Source organism: Myxine glutinosa, chromosome 6, assembly GCF_964187855.1.
Source record: "Myxine glutinosa chromosome 6, kmMyxGlut1.1, whole genome shotgun sequence".
In the NCBI taxonomy this organism is placed as follows: domain Eukaryota; kingdom Metazoa; phylum Chordata; class Myxini; order Myxiniformes; family Myxinidae; genus Myxine; species Myxine glutinosa.
In genome coordinates this window covers 22,213,678-22,231,844 of record NC_136266.1, presented here as the reverse complement: position 1 = coordinate 22,231,844, position 18,167 = coordinate 22,213,678, and the positions used below count along the sequence as shown (strand labels likewise).

Genomic DNA, 18,167 nt, shown 5'->3' with positions numbered 1-18,167 from the left:
GTTGGGTGCGACCTACTGGCTTTGACGGCGCTTTGTAAGCCATTTTTGTGCTTATAACGCACGTTTATTATTTACTTTAGCTCGATTATTTAGGTTTGATACCTTCTTGTCCGGTTCGGACACGGGGGGGGGGGGGGGGGGGGGGGATTTGATCTGTTTGTTGGTGTTCGACAAACTGGGTTTTCTCGGTTCTCGGTTACCAACTTGTCTTTGGTCGAGTTAGAATGGCGGGCGAACGTTTCCGCACTCGTAAACACGGGCTAGCTTGTGTTCCTCCCAACGAGGTGGAAATTAACGATGTGCTTTCCGCCATTGGAAACATCGTTGGTGCACACAGTATTCGCGCTGCCTCTCGTATGAATAAGAAATTCGTCGTATTTTTGTCCGAGGAGCACATGGTAGCGAGTGTAGTCGAACAAGGCTTGTTCATTGAACCGAACACGTTCCTCTCTGTGTTTGCTTTACAAGCCCCGACGGTAAAGATTAACATCAGTAATATCCCGCAATTTATTAGAAATGAGGAGTTACGTGAACAATTAAGCAAGTTCGGTAAGGTCGTATCGAGGATTTCGATGGTGCCGATGCGAAATGTTTGCGATCGATTCAAACATGTCATGTCCTTCAAGAGAGTGGTGTACATGATACTGCCTGCACATGTAAAAACGCTCAATGTCGTGTTGAGTGTGAAAATCAACGGCTTTGAATACAAAATGTATGCCTCCTCAGAGGCTATGACGTGTTTCGAGTGTGGGGCTTACGGGCATGTGAGGAGTGCCTGTCCCAATGCGGTTACACCGCAGGAAAGCGGAGGATTGGTGAGGAGTGACTCCTCTTCACCGCACAATGAAGGGGAGGAGGCGGATCGAGTGGTTAATCCACCCATCGCACCGACTGCGGTGAGCGAAGCGCCAGACCCGTCCCCCCCGACCGGGGGGGGTGGGGGAGGGAGTGATAGACTTAGAACGTGAGGTGACTAACCCTGCCCCTCCACTTAAGGTGGGAATAAAAGTGGTTGAACCCTCTCTCATTTCGTCCACGGTACACGACAGTGCGGACGATACCATGGAAGTATCGGTAGCGGACACCAGGAAAAAAGGTCAGAAGCGTTCAAGTGATGAATCCTGTGATTCCGAAGAAAAACAAAATAAGATTCAGATCGTGTCAGGCTCGCAGGACCTCCAGGGTGAGGCCTACACAGGAAACTCCTTGGCGGTAATGGAGATGGTACCGGAAGTGTATGTACGTGAGGAAGATTCGCTTGCACCACTTGCTGAGATTGAGTATGACCCGGAAAATAGTCGATCCTCTCAGGATGTGGTAAGTCCTTGTCCTGATAACCAAACTCGCTCAGACGAGTTAGCAGCTGGATCTGCTCGTGAGGAAAAAATAGATAAAGGGGAAAGTCCTTGCGACTGTGAGGATAACGTTAACCCTGCCCTGACAGATAAAAATGAAAGGGATGATGAGCTGGGGGACATACTTATAGCCACAGAGGATATGGTAAATTTGGAAGGGTCTGCAAAGAGTGCAGAGGTCCTTGACCCTGTAGAATTGCTGTTTCCAAAACTAAGTGTTCAACAAATAGTAGGAAAAGGTGCAGATCAAGACGAAGCACTTGATTCTGATGAAACCTCTTCTACTCCACTCTTTAGTGCTTCAAGTGCTCAAGAGAGTGAGGTGGGTGATGACTGATGACAATACCATCACCATGGTTTCTCAAGAAAATGTTATTAAGTTCCTTGAAGAAACGTTCAGGAAAAGACTTGTAAAAATCAAAGACTACTTTCCGAATCTGCATGATTTTATTTCGACTGCAAAGAACATGATTCGTGAACCCTATCAGGTTAACATGTCAAAACCTCAATTCCAGAGGCTAAGAAAATGTGTAACTCAAGCGGGCAAGGAACTGTATGAATAGTTAACAGAGTGGAGATAAAAGTAGCATCCTTAAACATCAACGGTGGTCGCAGTTGTGTGCGTCGCCTCCAGGTGTTTCAAATGTTTCAGAATGAAAAAATTGATGTGCTGATGTTACAAGAGACGCATGCAAATCAGTCTTCTGAGGTTGAGCGGCGTAATATCTTTAAAGGTTGTCACTTTTTCTCCAGTGCTTTCGTTGATGCCAAGGCTGGTGTGGCAGTAGTGTTACATCCTAGACTCCAGCCGTCGGAGATCAGATGTAGAGAAATTTGCAAGGGCCATTTACTATCTGTGGAGTTTGTCAGCGGTAACCAAAAGATTTGCACGACTAATGTATACTGCCCTAGTGCTAACTCTGCAAGAAGTGCTTTTCTTCACAAGTTAGCAGGTTTTTTAAGCACTATTGACCTGTCCATGTTGGTTTGCTTGGGGGGAGACTACAACTGTACCCTCAACCCACAACTTGATAGAAACACTCCTGAGCCTCATCCACCGAGTGCAAGGCCTTTGGCACAGCTCATTAAAAAATTTCAGCTTGTGGATGTGTGGCGGGTACAGAACCCTAACATCCGGCAGTACACGTGGGTTTGTGCCGCAAGAAATCTTTTGACAATGGCTCGTTTGGATAGAATTTATGTTAACCATGATAAGGTAAATCTTGTCAAGAATTCTTATATAAGGCCGTCTGGTTTTTCTGATCATCACATGGTTGTTGTTGTATGTGGCTTACCTCATCACATGTGTAGAAGTGCATATTGGACTTTCAATGTCAAACTTTTACAAAGTGAGCATTTCAAAGAAGCATTCAGAATGGTATGGAAGGAATGTGAAATGCAAAAGTTTTCCTACCTAAATTTAAGGCAATGGTGGGATTGCACAAAATCCCAAATTAAGTGTTTTTGCCAGCAATACTGTCGTTATAATACCTGTAACACACTCGGTGTGATAACTGCCTTAAAAAACGATATACTTTATTGTGAGCAGAAATCTGGAATGTCCAACGAAAATGTCCAGCAGTTGTCAGAGAAAAGAACACTACTGGCTGAAATGGTGAGAGAGCGTGCATCTGGTGCTTTCGTCCGACTGCGAATGGACAATATCCAACTTGACAAACCAAACAAAGACTTTTTCAATTTGGAAAAGACAGCCAAGATCCCTCAACAAATTCACGCTTTGCGCTCTTCTGCCGGTGCGCTTCTGTCTTCTCAAAGTGACATCAAGGATGAATTACGAAACTTTTATTCAAAGCTGTTTGCCTTGAGAACTGTGAACCAGGAAAACAGAAACGGGATGTTTGAACTGCTCCCATCTCTGTCTGAAGACCAGCAACAACAACTGGAGCCTGGCATCTCTCTCGGAGAACTTACTGTTGCTCTTAAAGGAATTCAAGATGGGAAAGCCCCTGGACTTGACGGCCTCCCAGTTGAATTTTACAAGGCCTTTTGGGACATCCTAGGCCCTACTCTACTTGACATCTTTCATGATAGCCTTGAACAAGGTGAATTGCCACTAAGTTGCCGGAGGTCAGTTTTGTGTCTCCTTCCAAAAAAAGGGAACTTGCAAGACGTCACAAATTGGCGGCCTGTGTCACTCCTAAATACGGACTATAAAATATTGTCGAAGGCGCTCGCGATATGTCTAAAGGAAGTCATCCCCCTTTTGATTGATATTGATCAATCTTATTGTGTTCCTGAGCGTTCTATTTACGATAACATTTTTTTGGTGAGAGACTTGATCAGTCTCGGTCGTACTACATCTCATGGTTTTGGTTTGGTTCTTTTAGATCAAGAAAAAGCTTTTGACAGTGTTGACCATTCTTTTTTGTTTGCTGTACTAAGGAGAGCTGGTTTTGGACAAAATTTAGTTTCCTATGTTAAGTTGTTGTATGAAAATGCATCCTGTCTGTTGAAGGTAAACAACAGCTTATGTTGCCCTTTTCCCTTTCAGCGAGGCATCCGTCAGGGCTGCCCGCTTTCAGGAATGCTATACAGTCTCTCGGTCGAACCTTTACTAGCTTTGCTCCGGAACTCAGTGGAAGGAGTCTCCTTAACAAAAAAACACAAAATGGTCACTTCAGCTTATGCGGATGACATTTGTGTTGCTGTTTCCAGCCAAAATGATGTGGGTGAGGTCTTTCGATGTCTGTCCCAGTTTGAGCTCGCCTCCACGGCAAAGGTAAATTGGAACAAAAGTGTTGCCTTATGGGTGGGCCCCAGTCCACCTTCCTCAGCTCTGCCTGTGTTACCAGGAGGAATGCAGTGGAACAAAGAGGGGTTTAAATATTTAGGGTTATTTCTCAGAGTCCAAGCATATGAACAAAAAAATTGGGAGGGTTTCTTGGAAAGAATTAAGCAGAAACTGGCTAGATGGAAACGGTTGCACCACCTTCTATCGCTTAAGGCAAGGGTGACAATAATAAATAACCTGGTGGTTCCTTTTATTTGGCATAAAGTTATCCCCCTCCAACCTCCGAGATACTTGGTCACAGGCATTCAGAGGGTTCTAACTCAGTTTTTCTGGGGAGGCCACCATTGGCTTGGACCAGACACGGTGTGCAGACCCCGAAATGCAGGTGGCCAAAGCTTGATACATGTTCCGAGTCGGATAATGGCTTTCCGCATGTTGACGATAAAGCGTTTATTGTATGGTGAGTGTGTCCCGTGGCGGCCTCTCACAAACGCTTGGCTGCAGGAAGCAGATGGGTTGAAGTATGACCGAGAGCTCTTCCTCATGGACCTGCAGCATGTCAACACGACTCTGCTCCCCGAGTTTCATCAGAGCCTTCTGAATGCCTGGCAAGTCCTTGGAATACAACGATTAGAGGTGTCCTACGATGCAAAAAAATATATGCATGAGCCATTGGTCCTGAATCCTTTATTCCCTGAAATTTCAACCTCCAGGTCATTTATGCATTGCTTCACTTGTAATGGAATAAACAGAGTGCGAGACCTGATGAAGCCTTCCATAAATGGATGGTTATCCACCGGTTCTCTCACATCAAAAGTGGGGGTTCGGTCATCTAGAATGGTGGACAAAGTTTTGAGAGTTGTGATTAAAACTTTCAGGGAATTAAATATCGGGTGGACTGGGGCAGATGAAGTGGTGGACTCTCGTCTCTATTTCCCCGAGCTCCAAGTCACCTCAAAAAAACAACAGTGTGTCTTCTCAAAGTCAGATGGTTGCGGTGTGTTCCATGTGATGGGAAAAAAAGTTATTTATGGGATATGCCAAGAGGTGCTTATACCGGGTTTCACAAAACCTTTAAAAAATCGGTGGGATGAGATCATTCCGGCTAGTTCGTTCCTATCTCCAGTGTGGAAAGAGATGTATAGGTCTCCAACTTTAGGTCGAACCGGAGACTTAAATTGGAGACTAGTTCATCAGGCCCTGGTCACCAAATACTTACTTAATAAGTTTGATCCTGATGTACTGAATGTTTGTCCTTTTTGTGAAGAGGCTGAAAATGTGACCCATGCTTTCGTGAAATGTAAGAGATTGGTACCCCTTTTTTGTTTCCTCCAACAGTTCTTTTATAAATTTAAGTTTGTTTTTTCTGTTGCAATTTTTGTGTATGGCATTGAAAGGAGCACCAAGAGCAAGACTTGAATTTTTTGAATTTTCTGTGCGGAATTGCTAAACTCGCAATATATAAAACTAGGAAGATCAAATTGAGTGGCAGAGATGAAAATGTGCTGTTTTGCTTTAAAGGAATAGTGTCGGCCCGGATAAGTTTCGGCAGTGTGAAGGACGATTGTTTTACAGATGAGGTGTTGAGTTTGTTTTTGTAAATTATACTTACGCTCAATGTCCACATATACATGTATATACATCCTTTTTGCTTGTACAACTTTCTTTTTCTTGTAAAAAATTTTGCGGTGTTCTTCCATGTGTGTTTTGATACTTTTATAATTAAAAAAAGCACATAAAAGTCCTATCTATCTCTATCTCTATCTCTCTCTCTATCTATCTCTCTCTCTCTCTCTCTCTCTCTCTCTCTCTCTCTCTCTCTCTCTCTCTCTCTCTCTAAATTATCCTACCCCTCTTCCCACCCATGGTATGCTGAATCCTGTGGTAAGGCAGTTGCTCTGAAACAACTTGCCTTCTCAACCTCAAAGCCAAATCCTACCGAAGCGTCAGTGCATTCCAAAACGTCCGCAACAAGTGATTCCACTTTCAGAAGAGTCTAACAAAATCTATCCAAACTCAAAAATGAACTGCATAACTTGACTCACTCCTCTAAAACCTCCTTTAAATCAAGTGGCATTAGCTTTTCATTGCCTCTCCTCTGATATTGCAACCTCTGCTCTCTCAGCCTTCCAGCCCTCCCCAGCAACTATGGCATGTAAGGATTCTTCCAGGAATCCCATTCTGGTTTAACTTCTAAAATCCAGGGTGACTGCACACCTAAACTCTTGCTCCTCATTTCTTCCATCCATAGCACTACCTGTGTAGTAGTAGTACATCCTCTTACAGAAGAATAAACAAAGATATTCATATCGTGCCTGACCTGTGTACAGAATAACAGGTGCCTCAAAATGAAGTTGTCTGAAAAATATAAAGAACTTTTGTGTATTCACTTTTCACAAATGGGAACTGATTTTGTGTGTCGAACACTTACCCAAGTCACAAAGCAATGTCCGACATCTTCTGGCAATTGCTCGTACTTCTCAAGCTCTATAAGGAAAATACTGTAACAAAGCAAACAGCACAAAATACCGTTGGGACTCAAGAAATATCCATCCAATTCTCGTAAAATATATCCAGAGAATCTGGGTAGGTAGGCAGAGATTTGGGGATTTGTGGGGGGAAATGTTGGGTTAAATATGGTGTTTATTGATAAATAATGGAACAAGTGAGACACTTCATTGCAGGTGAAGACACCTGCTTTGCATTCAACAGAAGCCTAAGCTTAAATAATTAAAGGTCTGACTGGGCCTTTTTACAGGACTCACTTGCTGTGGAAGTCATGAATCTCCCGGATATTTCCAAAGATGATATTCTCCTTATTCAAAATTCCAGGAGGGATTTCTTCAATTCCACTCGTCATTTCCCATATATATGACTGGACATAGGTGGTGGATAAGGGCGTCATGGTCGTTAAAACAATAACTCAATAATGAGGCTTGAATACAATATTGACGTTGGACCTGTGAAGTAATTGAGTGATGGACTTACCTCCATGCAGTCGAGAAGATCTTGAACATACGCACGCTCTGTGCGCAACAACTCCGCCATGATAAACCTGGTGGGCAATTAACAAAGAGAAAGATTTCAACAATTGACCATTTAAAATCAAACTAACACATACGTTTTCACTTTTTCCATTGATTGATGAAACTATAAGAAGATGGGAATTGCTCTGTGCTGCCAATGGCTTGCACAGCTGATTGCTTACAGTATCTATGAAGGAAAGTCAGCCACCAAGATCCAGGTGCTGCTCTCACATGGCACAGCGAAACCTTCACAGGTACTCACTCTTTCCGGCGAGCAGATTTCCTTTTGTCATCATTCATCTCACTCCGTGGCTTTCGCAGTGTCACGTCTGAAAGGTTCAACCTGTCTGGGGAACCTTCGATCCTGTCCTCATGGCTGGCCTGCTCTGATCGCTCGTCCACTGGCTCCTCTGAAAGGCTACCCAGCTGTAGCTGATCGTCACCCTCCTGGAAACATTATGACATTCATTTAGTAGCAGTTCTGACGTGATGGGATGCACAATGACGAGTCAAAAAGAGAAGGAAGAAGAAACAAATTCTCAAAAAGCTCCTTCCGAAGGTACGAGTTCCTTCAAGTAAGAAAAACCAACTACTTCAGATTGAGGTTCTCAAGAAGTTTTAAAAAGCTGATTCAGAGCACACATGGTGGGCAGCAATTCTCTTTGTAAGTAAAGAAAGCTTACAGTTCATTATAGAGAACAATCTGCTCACCAGACTTAATTATAAGGAAGAACAGAGGCCACATTGGCAGTTATTAAGGTGATTCAAATGGGCCCAGTGAAATGTCTGTCTTTTGGTAAGAACACAGGAAGCAGTATTAAGGATTTGGTTTGTAAGAATCTGCAAACCAGGCTGGGCAATGGAAGATTAGCAAGTCCCAATTTGTTGATCAAAATCCCTGCTAGCTCATTAATTATCTTTAGGGAAGGTTATTCAGCCTGATGCAACATACATGTAGCACTGGTTTACAACGTGGTGAACTCATAATACAACCAGGGCAACTGGGGATGAACCAGCATCGCCTTAACAATCTAATTAACAAAGGTTGTTGTTAACACACCAACAATCAGACGACTCGGCAGAAAAGATGGCGTGTACTCGGTTAATTGACCAATTGGGTCGTTCGTAAGAAGCACTATGATGACTAAGTTAGTGGGGAGAGACGACTACACATTAGCCCAAAGTTCGTGGGTGTTCTTAGAGAAAATAAAAATTCCCAAAAGCAGTTTTGTCTACAATTTGTAAAATGTGTATGAAAACAGCTAAAAAGCAATTCCAGAACTTCTTCAAACACCAAAAGAGACTCAGAAGTAGATGCAGAGAAAGGTTGAGATACTAAAGTTAAATCACCAGTTCTGGAAGGCCAAAAGTTGATCGCAACTCCAATCGACGGGAGTCAGCACAGCTTGCAAAGTCCTGATACTGCTTGTCAATCACTTCCAGCCATTGCTGTAGCTCCATACTGTGGCTGTGCCCACGTGATATAAATGTCCGAGCAAGTTGCAGCAACATCTGAACCTTATCTCTGCTCTCCTGGGTAACAGGTAAAATGGCCCAATGACAAGAACATGTCGGATATATAACCATCGGTCATGACCAAGTTGGATATTGATCCACTTTGGTATCAGAAGATTAGAAAACATGAGACTGACAGGTGGACACAATGTTTGTCACATTGTAGGAACAGTATGCTCGCACAGATAAAATAAAATGTGTGTATCACTGTATATGTGTGTCCGTGATTGCATGTTGTATTTTTAGGATAAGTAATTCTCGCTCTTCTGTGAGCCTTGGCTCTCTATAAAATAATAATAATAGTACCCGACTGCAAAGCCGCAATGAGCCGGCGAAGCCAAAGCCTCTTGCCACTATTTTACCCATCACTATGGCATCAGTATGTTAGATAGTTGGTAGTAGGTAGGTGTAGTAGGTACCGTACCTAGTTCAAAATGACACCATTTGCATTATGGATGAGATTAAAATTTACAAAATTTCCTTCTTGATTAATTCGGTGAATTCCGTCTCAACTTCGGATATTTCCGGCCGTGAAAAACTATCCCCTACGGCCGCGAGATTTCTAAAAAATAATTCTTCGTCAATTTTAGAATATTTGACGCCGTTTTCAGCCTCCAAAACGCGTAATAAACTTTTTTAAAATATTTTTTCAAATGCTCGAATCTCATTGGTTCCGGTGTTTGGTGACGATTTTCGTTGAAGATAACCAGGGCCCGCGCGGGCCCGGGGAACGAGTTTGGTCTTAAAGTATTTAAATTACATATTAGAGGTGCATAAGATTGTGAATCAAAAAAAGACGGGTGAAACAAACTCCTATTGAACTTTTTCGCAATTTTTTATGCATACTTCAGCATCCGCAAGATGGCGGCCTCCATGGAGCGATTTGGTTTTTGAAATATTTTTTCAAATGCTCGAATCTCATTGGTTCCGGTGTTTGGTGACGATTTTCGTTGAAGATAACCAGGCCCATGCGGGCCGAGCTTGGTTTTAAAGTATTTTAATTACAAATTAGAGGTGCATAAGATTGTGAATCAAACAAAGACGGGTGAAACAAACTCCTATTGAACTTTTTCGCAATTTTTTATGCATACTTCAGCATCCGCAAGATGGCGGCCTCCATGGAGCGATTTGGTTTTTGAAATATTTTTTCAAATGCTCGAATCTCATTGGTTCCGGTGTTTGGTGACGATTTTCGTTGAAGATAACCAGGCCCATGCGGGCCGAGCTTGGTCTTAAAGTATTTTAATTACAAATTAGAGGTGCATAAGCTTGTGAATCAAAAAAAGACAGGTGAAACAAACTCCAATTGAACTTTTTCGCAATTTTTATGCATACTTCCGCATCCGCAAGATGGCGGCCTCCATTGAGTGATTTGGTGCGTCAAAGCTTGGAATTCTCAAAGGATCCAGCAAAATCTGGCTTTTCAACATAATACGTATGCGTTCATTCACAACACCGGCTTCGCCGGCTAATAATAATTGCCCATAAATTGCAAAACAATCTTATTGTTCTTGTTCTCATTGTTGAAAAACATAAACATGGACTGAACAAATTTTAATAGTCAGGAAACTGCACAAGTATACAATGCTTATGAGTTTGAAAATTAAGAAGATATGAATAAAATGACTTGCATACATTTTGCAATAATAACAATAGAAAAAGACATAAAATGTCATAGCCCCCACTTTGGTAATTCTGCTATAAGGAGTTAAAGACTGTCAGTTGGCAATCTTTGGTGGGATGACAAAACAACATCTTCTGTATATGTATGCTCATGAATTGTCTTTGTGCCAAGTTTGAAGAAAATTGGACCATGCACACTCAATAAATGGTTGGGGACACGTTTAAGTAACAAAATGGCCACCAGTCGAATCATCTTGGATCTGTTCTCACAAAAAATTATGTGCATATAAAAGCCATCATTCATAATTATCTGTGTGCCAAATTTGAACAACATCGGTAAATGCATGTCTGAGAATGGTTGAGGACGTGGTCAATATCGGGTTTTTAGAACTAAAATAGCCGCCAGTCTACCAATCGGCCATCTTTGATCAGATCGCAAAATAAAGTGAGCTGCACGTGTATGCCATCATGTACTGTGCTTGTGCCAAGTTTGAACAAAATGTTACCATGCATGTCTGAGAAATTATTGGAGACACGTTTACGGTATTTTCCGGTGTATCAACCGCGGTTTTTTACCGGCGGGAAAACCCTAAAAAAGGGGGTGCGGTTGATACACAGTAACAGAAAAATTTGTGCATTGAAAAACTGTCATATCAACGGGACGTAATCTTTATATTACTTTGGGGTTGCGGGGATACAATGATGAATGATCGTCAATTACGTTACTAAGGTAGGTTCAACGCCGATTACTGCTGCCAGTCAAAATACAAGAAAGTTTGAAGTTTGTAATATTTGATTTTTCTATGCGTGTTTATGAAAATGTGTACTTTCACTAGTCCTCTTTGAATGACAGGTCACATAGTGAATAGAGTTTGCTAAATAAAGACAGGATTAAGTCACAAAACAAAAGCGTCAACATGGTAAACAGGATGTTTTGCATGGGACATTATGAAGTACCTATTGTCTAACCAACGCCGCGGTATACCTATTGAAGTCGGCTTTGATGCCGCCGCATGGGCTTGGTGAATGGATAAAACGGAGAGGTCAACGGGGAGTTTCACCATTCGTTCTATAACGGCGTGAGGATCTCAAGGGCAATTTTAGCGATGTGAGGATACCCTTCCATTTGGCGGCACCAAAACGTTGAGAGCGTTGTTGTGCCGAAGAGTTGTTGTTAAGTCTGGCTCTGCTGAAGTTCGATGAGGTCGTCGAGGTATTGGTCGTTGACATCTACCGTTGCAACGTCGAAAGTAAACGGCTGCCGCACCCATGCTGGGTATCGCTCTTGGTCGGGGAAGTAGCCGTCAAATGACTTTCCCAGCTCATGCAAGTGCGTGGCAATCGCATGCTTCATCTCCCCCGGGGAGAGAGAAGGGAGAGAGAGGGGAGAGAGAGGGGAGCTTGCTTCATGCTTCATCGCATGCTTCATCTCCCCCGGGGAGAGAGAGGGGAGAGAGGGAGGGGAGAGGGAGAGGGGAGGAGAGGGGAGAGAGGGGAGGGAGCAAGACCAAGATTCACCATTCGCTTCTATCCTGACCAAGACCAAGCTTCACCATTCGCTTCTATCCCGACCAAGACCACGAGATGGCACCGCGATCATTCACAGCAGCTTTCAAGCTCCGTGCCTGCAGGTTTGCAGAAGAGTTTAGTATCGGGCGGCCGGCCGACACTTCGGAATCGACGAGTCCGTCATTAGACGCTGGCGGACTAACAAGCAGATGCTGGAGACGATGCCGAAGAAGAAGAAGGCGATGAGGGGCAAAGCAGCCCAGTGACCGGCCTTGGAGGAGAGACTGCTAATGTGGGTGAGAGAGAAGCGAGCCGAGGGACACGCCATCGCGACACTAGCGTTGCGACTCCAGGCCCGACTCATCGCCAGGGAAGCAGGGGTCGATGACTTCACGGCCAGTACGTCTTGGGCATACAGGTTCATGGGTCATCATGGCCTTTCCATTCGCCGGCAAACCCACATCGCACAGTCTCCCTGATGACATAGCAGAGAAGACTGCTAATTTTCAGAAGTTCGTGATCAAGTTCCGCAAGCAGCACGACTATCCCCTAAGCCGCATCGGCAACGCAGATCAGACGCTGCTGACCTTCGATGTGCCTCGAGGGACCACCATCTCGGCCAAAGGTGACAAGTCGGTGTCCATCACTACAACGGGTCATGAGAAAGATCGTTTTACGGGTATGCTAGCGTGCACCGCTGATGGGGGAAAGCTGCCGCCGTATATCATCTTCAAGAGGAAGACGCTACCAAAGGATAAATTTCCTCCGGGTGTAATCGTTCGTGCCCAGGCCAAGGGGTGGATGGACCAAGCGCTGGTAGATGACTGGCTCCGCGTCGTGTGGGGGAGACGAGTTGGTGGGCTTTCGCGGTGACGGAGCATGCTCGTCCTCGACGCCTTCCGTTATCACAAGACAGAGGAGACCAAGTCAACGCTGAGGGGGCTCAACACTGATCTGGTGATGATCCCGGGTGGCATGACGTCGCTGCTGCAGCCGCTAGACGTTTCAGTCAACAAGCCGTTCAAAGACGGTCTGCGGCGCTGTTGGTCGGAGTGGATGCTGTCGGGGGACAAGACCTTCACCAAGACTGGGAGGATGAGGAAGGTGGACCTCCCGACGATCTGTAGCTGGATACTGAAGGTCTGGGAGGAGTTGCCGGCAGCCATCATCGAGCGGGCCTTCCTCAAGTGCTGCATATCTAATGCCCTTGATGGCACTCAAGATGACATCATAGTCAGGTTCACTATGTTTTTTCGTTCAAAATTTTGGTAGATTAGCAAAACTATACATTTTTGGAATATTCAGAGCATGAGGAACCCAAAAATTAATGTTTACATTTGCGTAGACACCTTTGCGAAAATGACACTCAGGACAGTGATGAAGATCTGTAAAAGCATATTCCTGAACGGTATAGACCTCGTAGATCCTGTGTATAGGACTTATAGTTCAATCTGATACTACCTATAACTTCCTATAACAACCTATAACTTCAAAGGACTTGCAATATCATGTATGATGTTATACAGTTATATCACAAATATAAAGACAATGGTTTTCAATTACCTTTGTTTGTTGCTTTTCTATAATCCTGAGCACTATTTTGAGGCCTTTATTGGATTCCTTGACCCAGAAAACATAGGATTAGCATATTTAATTAAGTCTCTAGGTTGACTAGAAGCCGAGATCGCGCAAAATATGTATTTTATGGCGGCCATTTTCAAAATCCAAAATGGCGGCCATGCAGGTGTCTGTGCAAATGCCAACATTGATTTTCAGATTCTCCATGCTCTGAAGATTCCAAAAATGTACAGGTTTGCTAATCCCAAAATTTTGAAAGAAATTATATTTGTTAACATAGTGAACCTGACTATCTTCATCACTGTCCTGAGTGTCATTTTCGCAAAGGTAAACATTAATTTTTGGATTCCTCATGCTCTGAATATTCCAAAAATGTATAGTTTTGCTAATCTACCAAAATTTTGAACGAAATTATATTTGTTAACATAGTGAAACTGACTATCATCTGGGAGGATGAAGTGGCAGTGACCGACGATGGAGAAGAGGATAACGACGACGATGATCTCGCCCACCCAGACTCGGATGATGATCTTCGTAATGTCTTCCCTGAAGAAACAGATGACGAGGACGTCTTCGGATTTTAGAGCCTAAACCCAACGGCCCTTTTCCGACGATGGAGAAGAGGATAACGACGACGAGGATCTCGCCTACCCCGACTCGGATTGGACTGAAGAAACAGATGACGAGGACTTCTTAGGATTTTAGAGACTAAACCCAACGGCCCTTTTCAGGGTCCCACATTGGCAAGAGCCAAAACCCAACGGCCCTTTTCAGGGTCCCACATTGGCAAGAGCCAAAACCCAACGGCCCTTTTCAGGGTCCCACATTGGCAAGAGCCAAAACCCAACGGCCCTTTTCAGGGCCCCACATTGGCAAGAAAGAATAATTATAATGTTTTTTAAATTCTCTTTCAACTCATTTCATGTATTTTCACTCTTTCTCTGTCTTCAGTTTATCTTTCCTTTCATCATATTTCACTTTCCATTTTATTTATTTATTCTCTTCTCTTTTTAAAATTTTCCTGATTTTTTTTTTTCCCTCGAAAATCTGATTTTTTTTTTGATTTTTTTTTAAGTCGAAAATCGGGGGTGCGGTTGATACACGGGTGCGGTTGATACACCGGAAAATACGGTAAGTAACAAAATGGCCACCAGTCGCCCATCTTGGATTTGATCTAAAAAAAACTATTTACGTGCTTATGTAAGCTATAATTCCTTATATGTGTGCCAAGATTTAACAACATCGGCAAATGCATGCCCTCGAAATGGTTGAGGACGTGATCAACATCGGGTTTTTTTTTACAACTAAAATGGCCACCAGTCGGCCATCTTTGATCGCATCGCGAAACAAAATAATGTGCATATGTATACCGTCATGTATTGCCTTTGTGCCAAGTACAAACAAGATCGCTCAATAGATCTCAGAGATATGGTTGCGGACGCATGGACAGACAAGACCAAATCTATCAGCCCCCATTTCGGACTAAGTCAAACGGGGGCTAATAATAATTAATCGCTGAAGATATGGAAGTGGACATGGGAATATTTCTGGCATCAGTACTTGTTAAAGAGATGCCACATAGTCAGGCTCAGAACCAATCAGGCTTATTGTACCGCACCGCGGAGCGAAAGGGGGACTATGGTTTTCCCCTCCGTCCGCGTGTGTGTGCATGCGTGCGTGTGTGCGGGCGTGCGTAAGCGAAGGACCGAATTCTAATTTGGTGTGTGGGTGCAACCCACGTCAAAATCCAAGATGGCCGCCACCATGTATGTCTGACGCCATGTATGTCTGAACCTTGTGAGCGGAATATCTTGAAGAATAAGTGAAGTACCAACTTCTAATCTGGTGTGTGGGTGTATCTCGGCATAAGGAAGAAAGCTATTGAAAATTGGGTCGCCACGTCAAAATCCAAGATGGCCACCACCATATATATGTCTGAACCTTGTGAGCGAAATATCTTGAAAAATAAACGAACTACTAACTTCTAATCTGGTGTGTGGGTGTATCTACGCATAAGGAAGAACACTATTGAAAATTGGGTCGCCACGTCAAAATCCAAGATGGCCACCACCATATATATGTCTGAACCTTGTGAGCGAAATATCTTGAAAAATAAACGAACTACTAAATTCGAATCTGGTGTGTGGGTGTATCTACGCATAAGGGAAAACGCTAGTGAAAATTGGGTCGCCACGTCAAAATCCAAGATGGCCGCCTTGCGTCTTCCACTTTGTCAACTCACATCACTTCAACGACGACGGGGGACCTAGGCGTAACGCTTGTTTATATGGAAAGATGCGCACGTACACTCCCATAGCTGAAATATTAAAACTTCGGAAATATGCACATGTGCACTCCACTATCCAAGAGTACACAAAACAAAAAAATTGCTGAAGAAACCACTTCAGAAATCAAGTCTGTGAAAGTTCAAAAACATCTATGGCAGAAGAGAAAGTCACCATGAAGCGCATGAGAGCACGGAAGGGATCGTATACAGAGCAGGCCAAAGCACACAAAGCCAACCTCTTAGTGTATGAGATGTAGATAATTAAAAATAATAATTTAGCGAACTTATATTTTTGTACATTATAGTAATTAATATTTAATCATATTGCGATTTACCAATAACACATCCAGAATGCTGAATGATGAGCTACCTTGTGGATGTGTACATTTAAAAACACCTTGGTAAAGAGGTTCAGAGAAGAACTTACATTTTAAATTATCGCAAAATGCAAAGAAGAGACGTCATCCATTGAAGGGGAGCACGAGTCAAAATTGGTATCGTTTCAGATTAACGCCAAACGAAATGGATGCACTTTAAAGGGGAACCCAAACGCTCAGACTGTCTCGGCGCTAATCTGCAGTATCCCTTGATACGGTACCCTACACAAAATAGATACGATGTGGTTTTTTTCTGATTTGCGATTTATAAAGTGGGTAATTTTGAGATTTAAAGTCGAAATCTTATTATTCGTCATACTTATTCTTCACGTCACTCTCAGAAGTCGACCGCCATATTCGTACTGCCTGTGGATTACATTGCAGTACGATTTAACTCAAACGGCAAATAATTTTCGATTTTCACAATTATGCCTCGTCAATGCATCCTTGATGGTTGTAGTAGTACAAACCGAGATGGTTTCATGTTCTACCAATGGCTGAAAGACCCTGGGTTTGCCAGAAATTGGGCAAGGTTTGTCCGAAATACCCCAGTGTGGATCGGGCCTACAAAATGTTCGCTTCTGTGCTCGGAACATTTTACAGAGAACTGTTATGAAGCAACAGAGATGGTTCGATCTTGTGGTTATCCACCGCAATTGAGAGACATACCATCCACACGATTAAGTGGACAAAACAGCCGTCACTCAAAACTGTAACACCATCTCCACCGAGATACCAGCACATGTACATGGGAGATTTGAGCGATGAATCGAATACGTATTGGACTGCCGGTGACCAATCTCACGGTGTCACCATCCCACACCCCGTTCTGCTCCACTAATCCTCCACTGGGGTGGGACAATGACACAACACGGAAACAGCATGGACACAGAATCCGTGACAACACAGCACAACTACAGACACAAATAGCATCCCGGGAAAGTATGAAATGAGATGATCATGTGTCGGCCTGCGACGGTGGCAAAAAGCATCTGTCGCCCGTGGTATCCCAGTATGCCTGGTCGGTGGCTGTACTGCGTCCATGCTGTGTCATGTCCATGCTGCATCGCATCTGTATAAATGCTGTGTCATGTCTGTGTATGCGCTACGTCAGATCCGTGTACGTGCTGCGTCATGTCCGCGTACACCCTGCGTCTTTATGTGTATGTGCTGTCGTGTCCATGCTACCAAAACCTTGATCTTTTCTACCCTTGTTAATCCATCCCAAATCCACCTCCTTCAAAATCCGTTCTCTTTCCTGATATACCCTGTACTTTCCAACTTGTGTATCCTGTGTAACCTGCCCCAGCACTCTCCCTTCCAGAAATCTCCTGATGTCCCTGTTCTCCACTGTTGTTGTACTTCCCTCTCTCTCCCCCTCTTGTCTCCCGCTCCCTTTATTATATGTTCTATGTGTTAGCTCTTACATGAGTCCTGGCTTCATCTACAAAAAAATATACATATTGGCCGCATACAATATCCTCATCAGAATATCTTTCATGTTTACCTTCCTGCTTACCAGCTCCATCACGATGATAAACAGCAGTGGGTTTAGAGCACTTCCCTGCCTCAAACCAATGTTCACATTGAACTCCTCCGACATCCCAGGAGCAACCAAAACTCTTCCCTTGTACATCCCTTCCACCAACCTAACTTCTGCTTCCAGCACTCCCATCCATCTCAGTGTCGCCAACACCATCTCTCTTGGGACGGCGTCGCAGGCCTTGTGCAGCTCCACAAATCCCAATTCCATTTCACCTTGCACCTCCAACGTCTTCTCCACTAGCTGTCTCAGAGTGAACATCCCCTCTGTTGTTCCCCTACTAGTTCTAAACCCCTGCTGCTCTACTCCGATCTCCTTCTCCACACTCTTCCTTATACTCCCATCCAGAACGCTCTCCAGCACCTTCATTTTCGCTGACAGATTTAAACAAAAGACAGCATGTTGTGCTTCATAAACATATTGTATGTCTATCTGTGACTGTCAATGATGATGTAAAATGAAGTGAAACACGAAAAAAAAGATTTTTTGTAAAAATGTAGTTGTTATTACTGCTGTCGTGGTGGCTGTGCTTGTTGTTGTTTGTGTGTTCCTTTCATGTTATTTTATATGCTTTTCCATTGCTTTGACAAGTATCACCATAT

The 18,167-nt window shown here is 43.6% G+C and overlaps 1 protein-coding gene across 4 annotated transcripts in view; it reads right to left on the bottom strand.

Annotated features, from left to right (window-relative positions):
* Positions 1 to 18,167, bottom strand: part of LOC137429644 (kalirin) — a 429,755-nt gene that overhangs the window by 161,469 nt on the left and 250,119 nt on the right. For all 4 annotated transcript variants that reach the window (XM_068119740.2, XM_068119741.2, XM_078779669.1 and 1 more), the window contains exons 23-27: positions 8,484 to 8,666; positions 7,396 to 7,580; positions 7,096 to 7,162; positions 6,873 to 6,982; positions 6,539 to 6,608 (exon numbers count right to left, since the gene is read on the bottom strand). In XM_068119740.2, the coding sequence (XP_067975841.2) occupies positions 6,539 to 6,608; positions 6,873 to 6,982; positions 7,096 to 7,162; positions 7,396 to 7,580; positions 8,484 to 8,666 (615 nt within the window). The remainder of the gene's footprint in view (positions 1 to 6,538; positions 6,609 to 6,872; positions 6,983 to 7,095; positions 7,163 to 7,395; positions 7,581 to 8,483; positions 8,667 to 18,167) is intronic.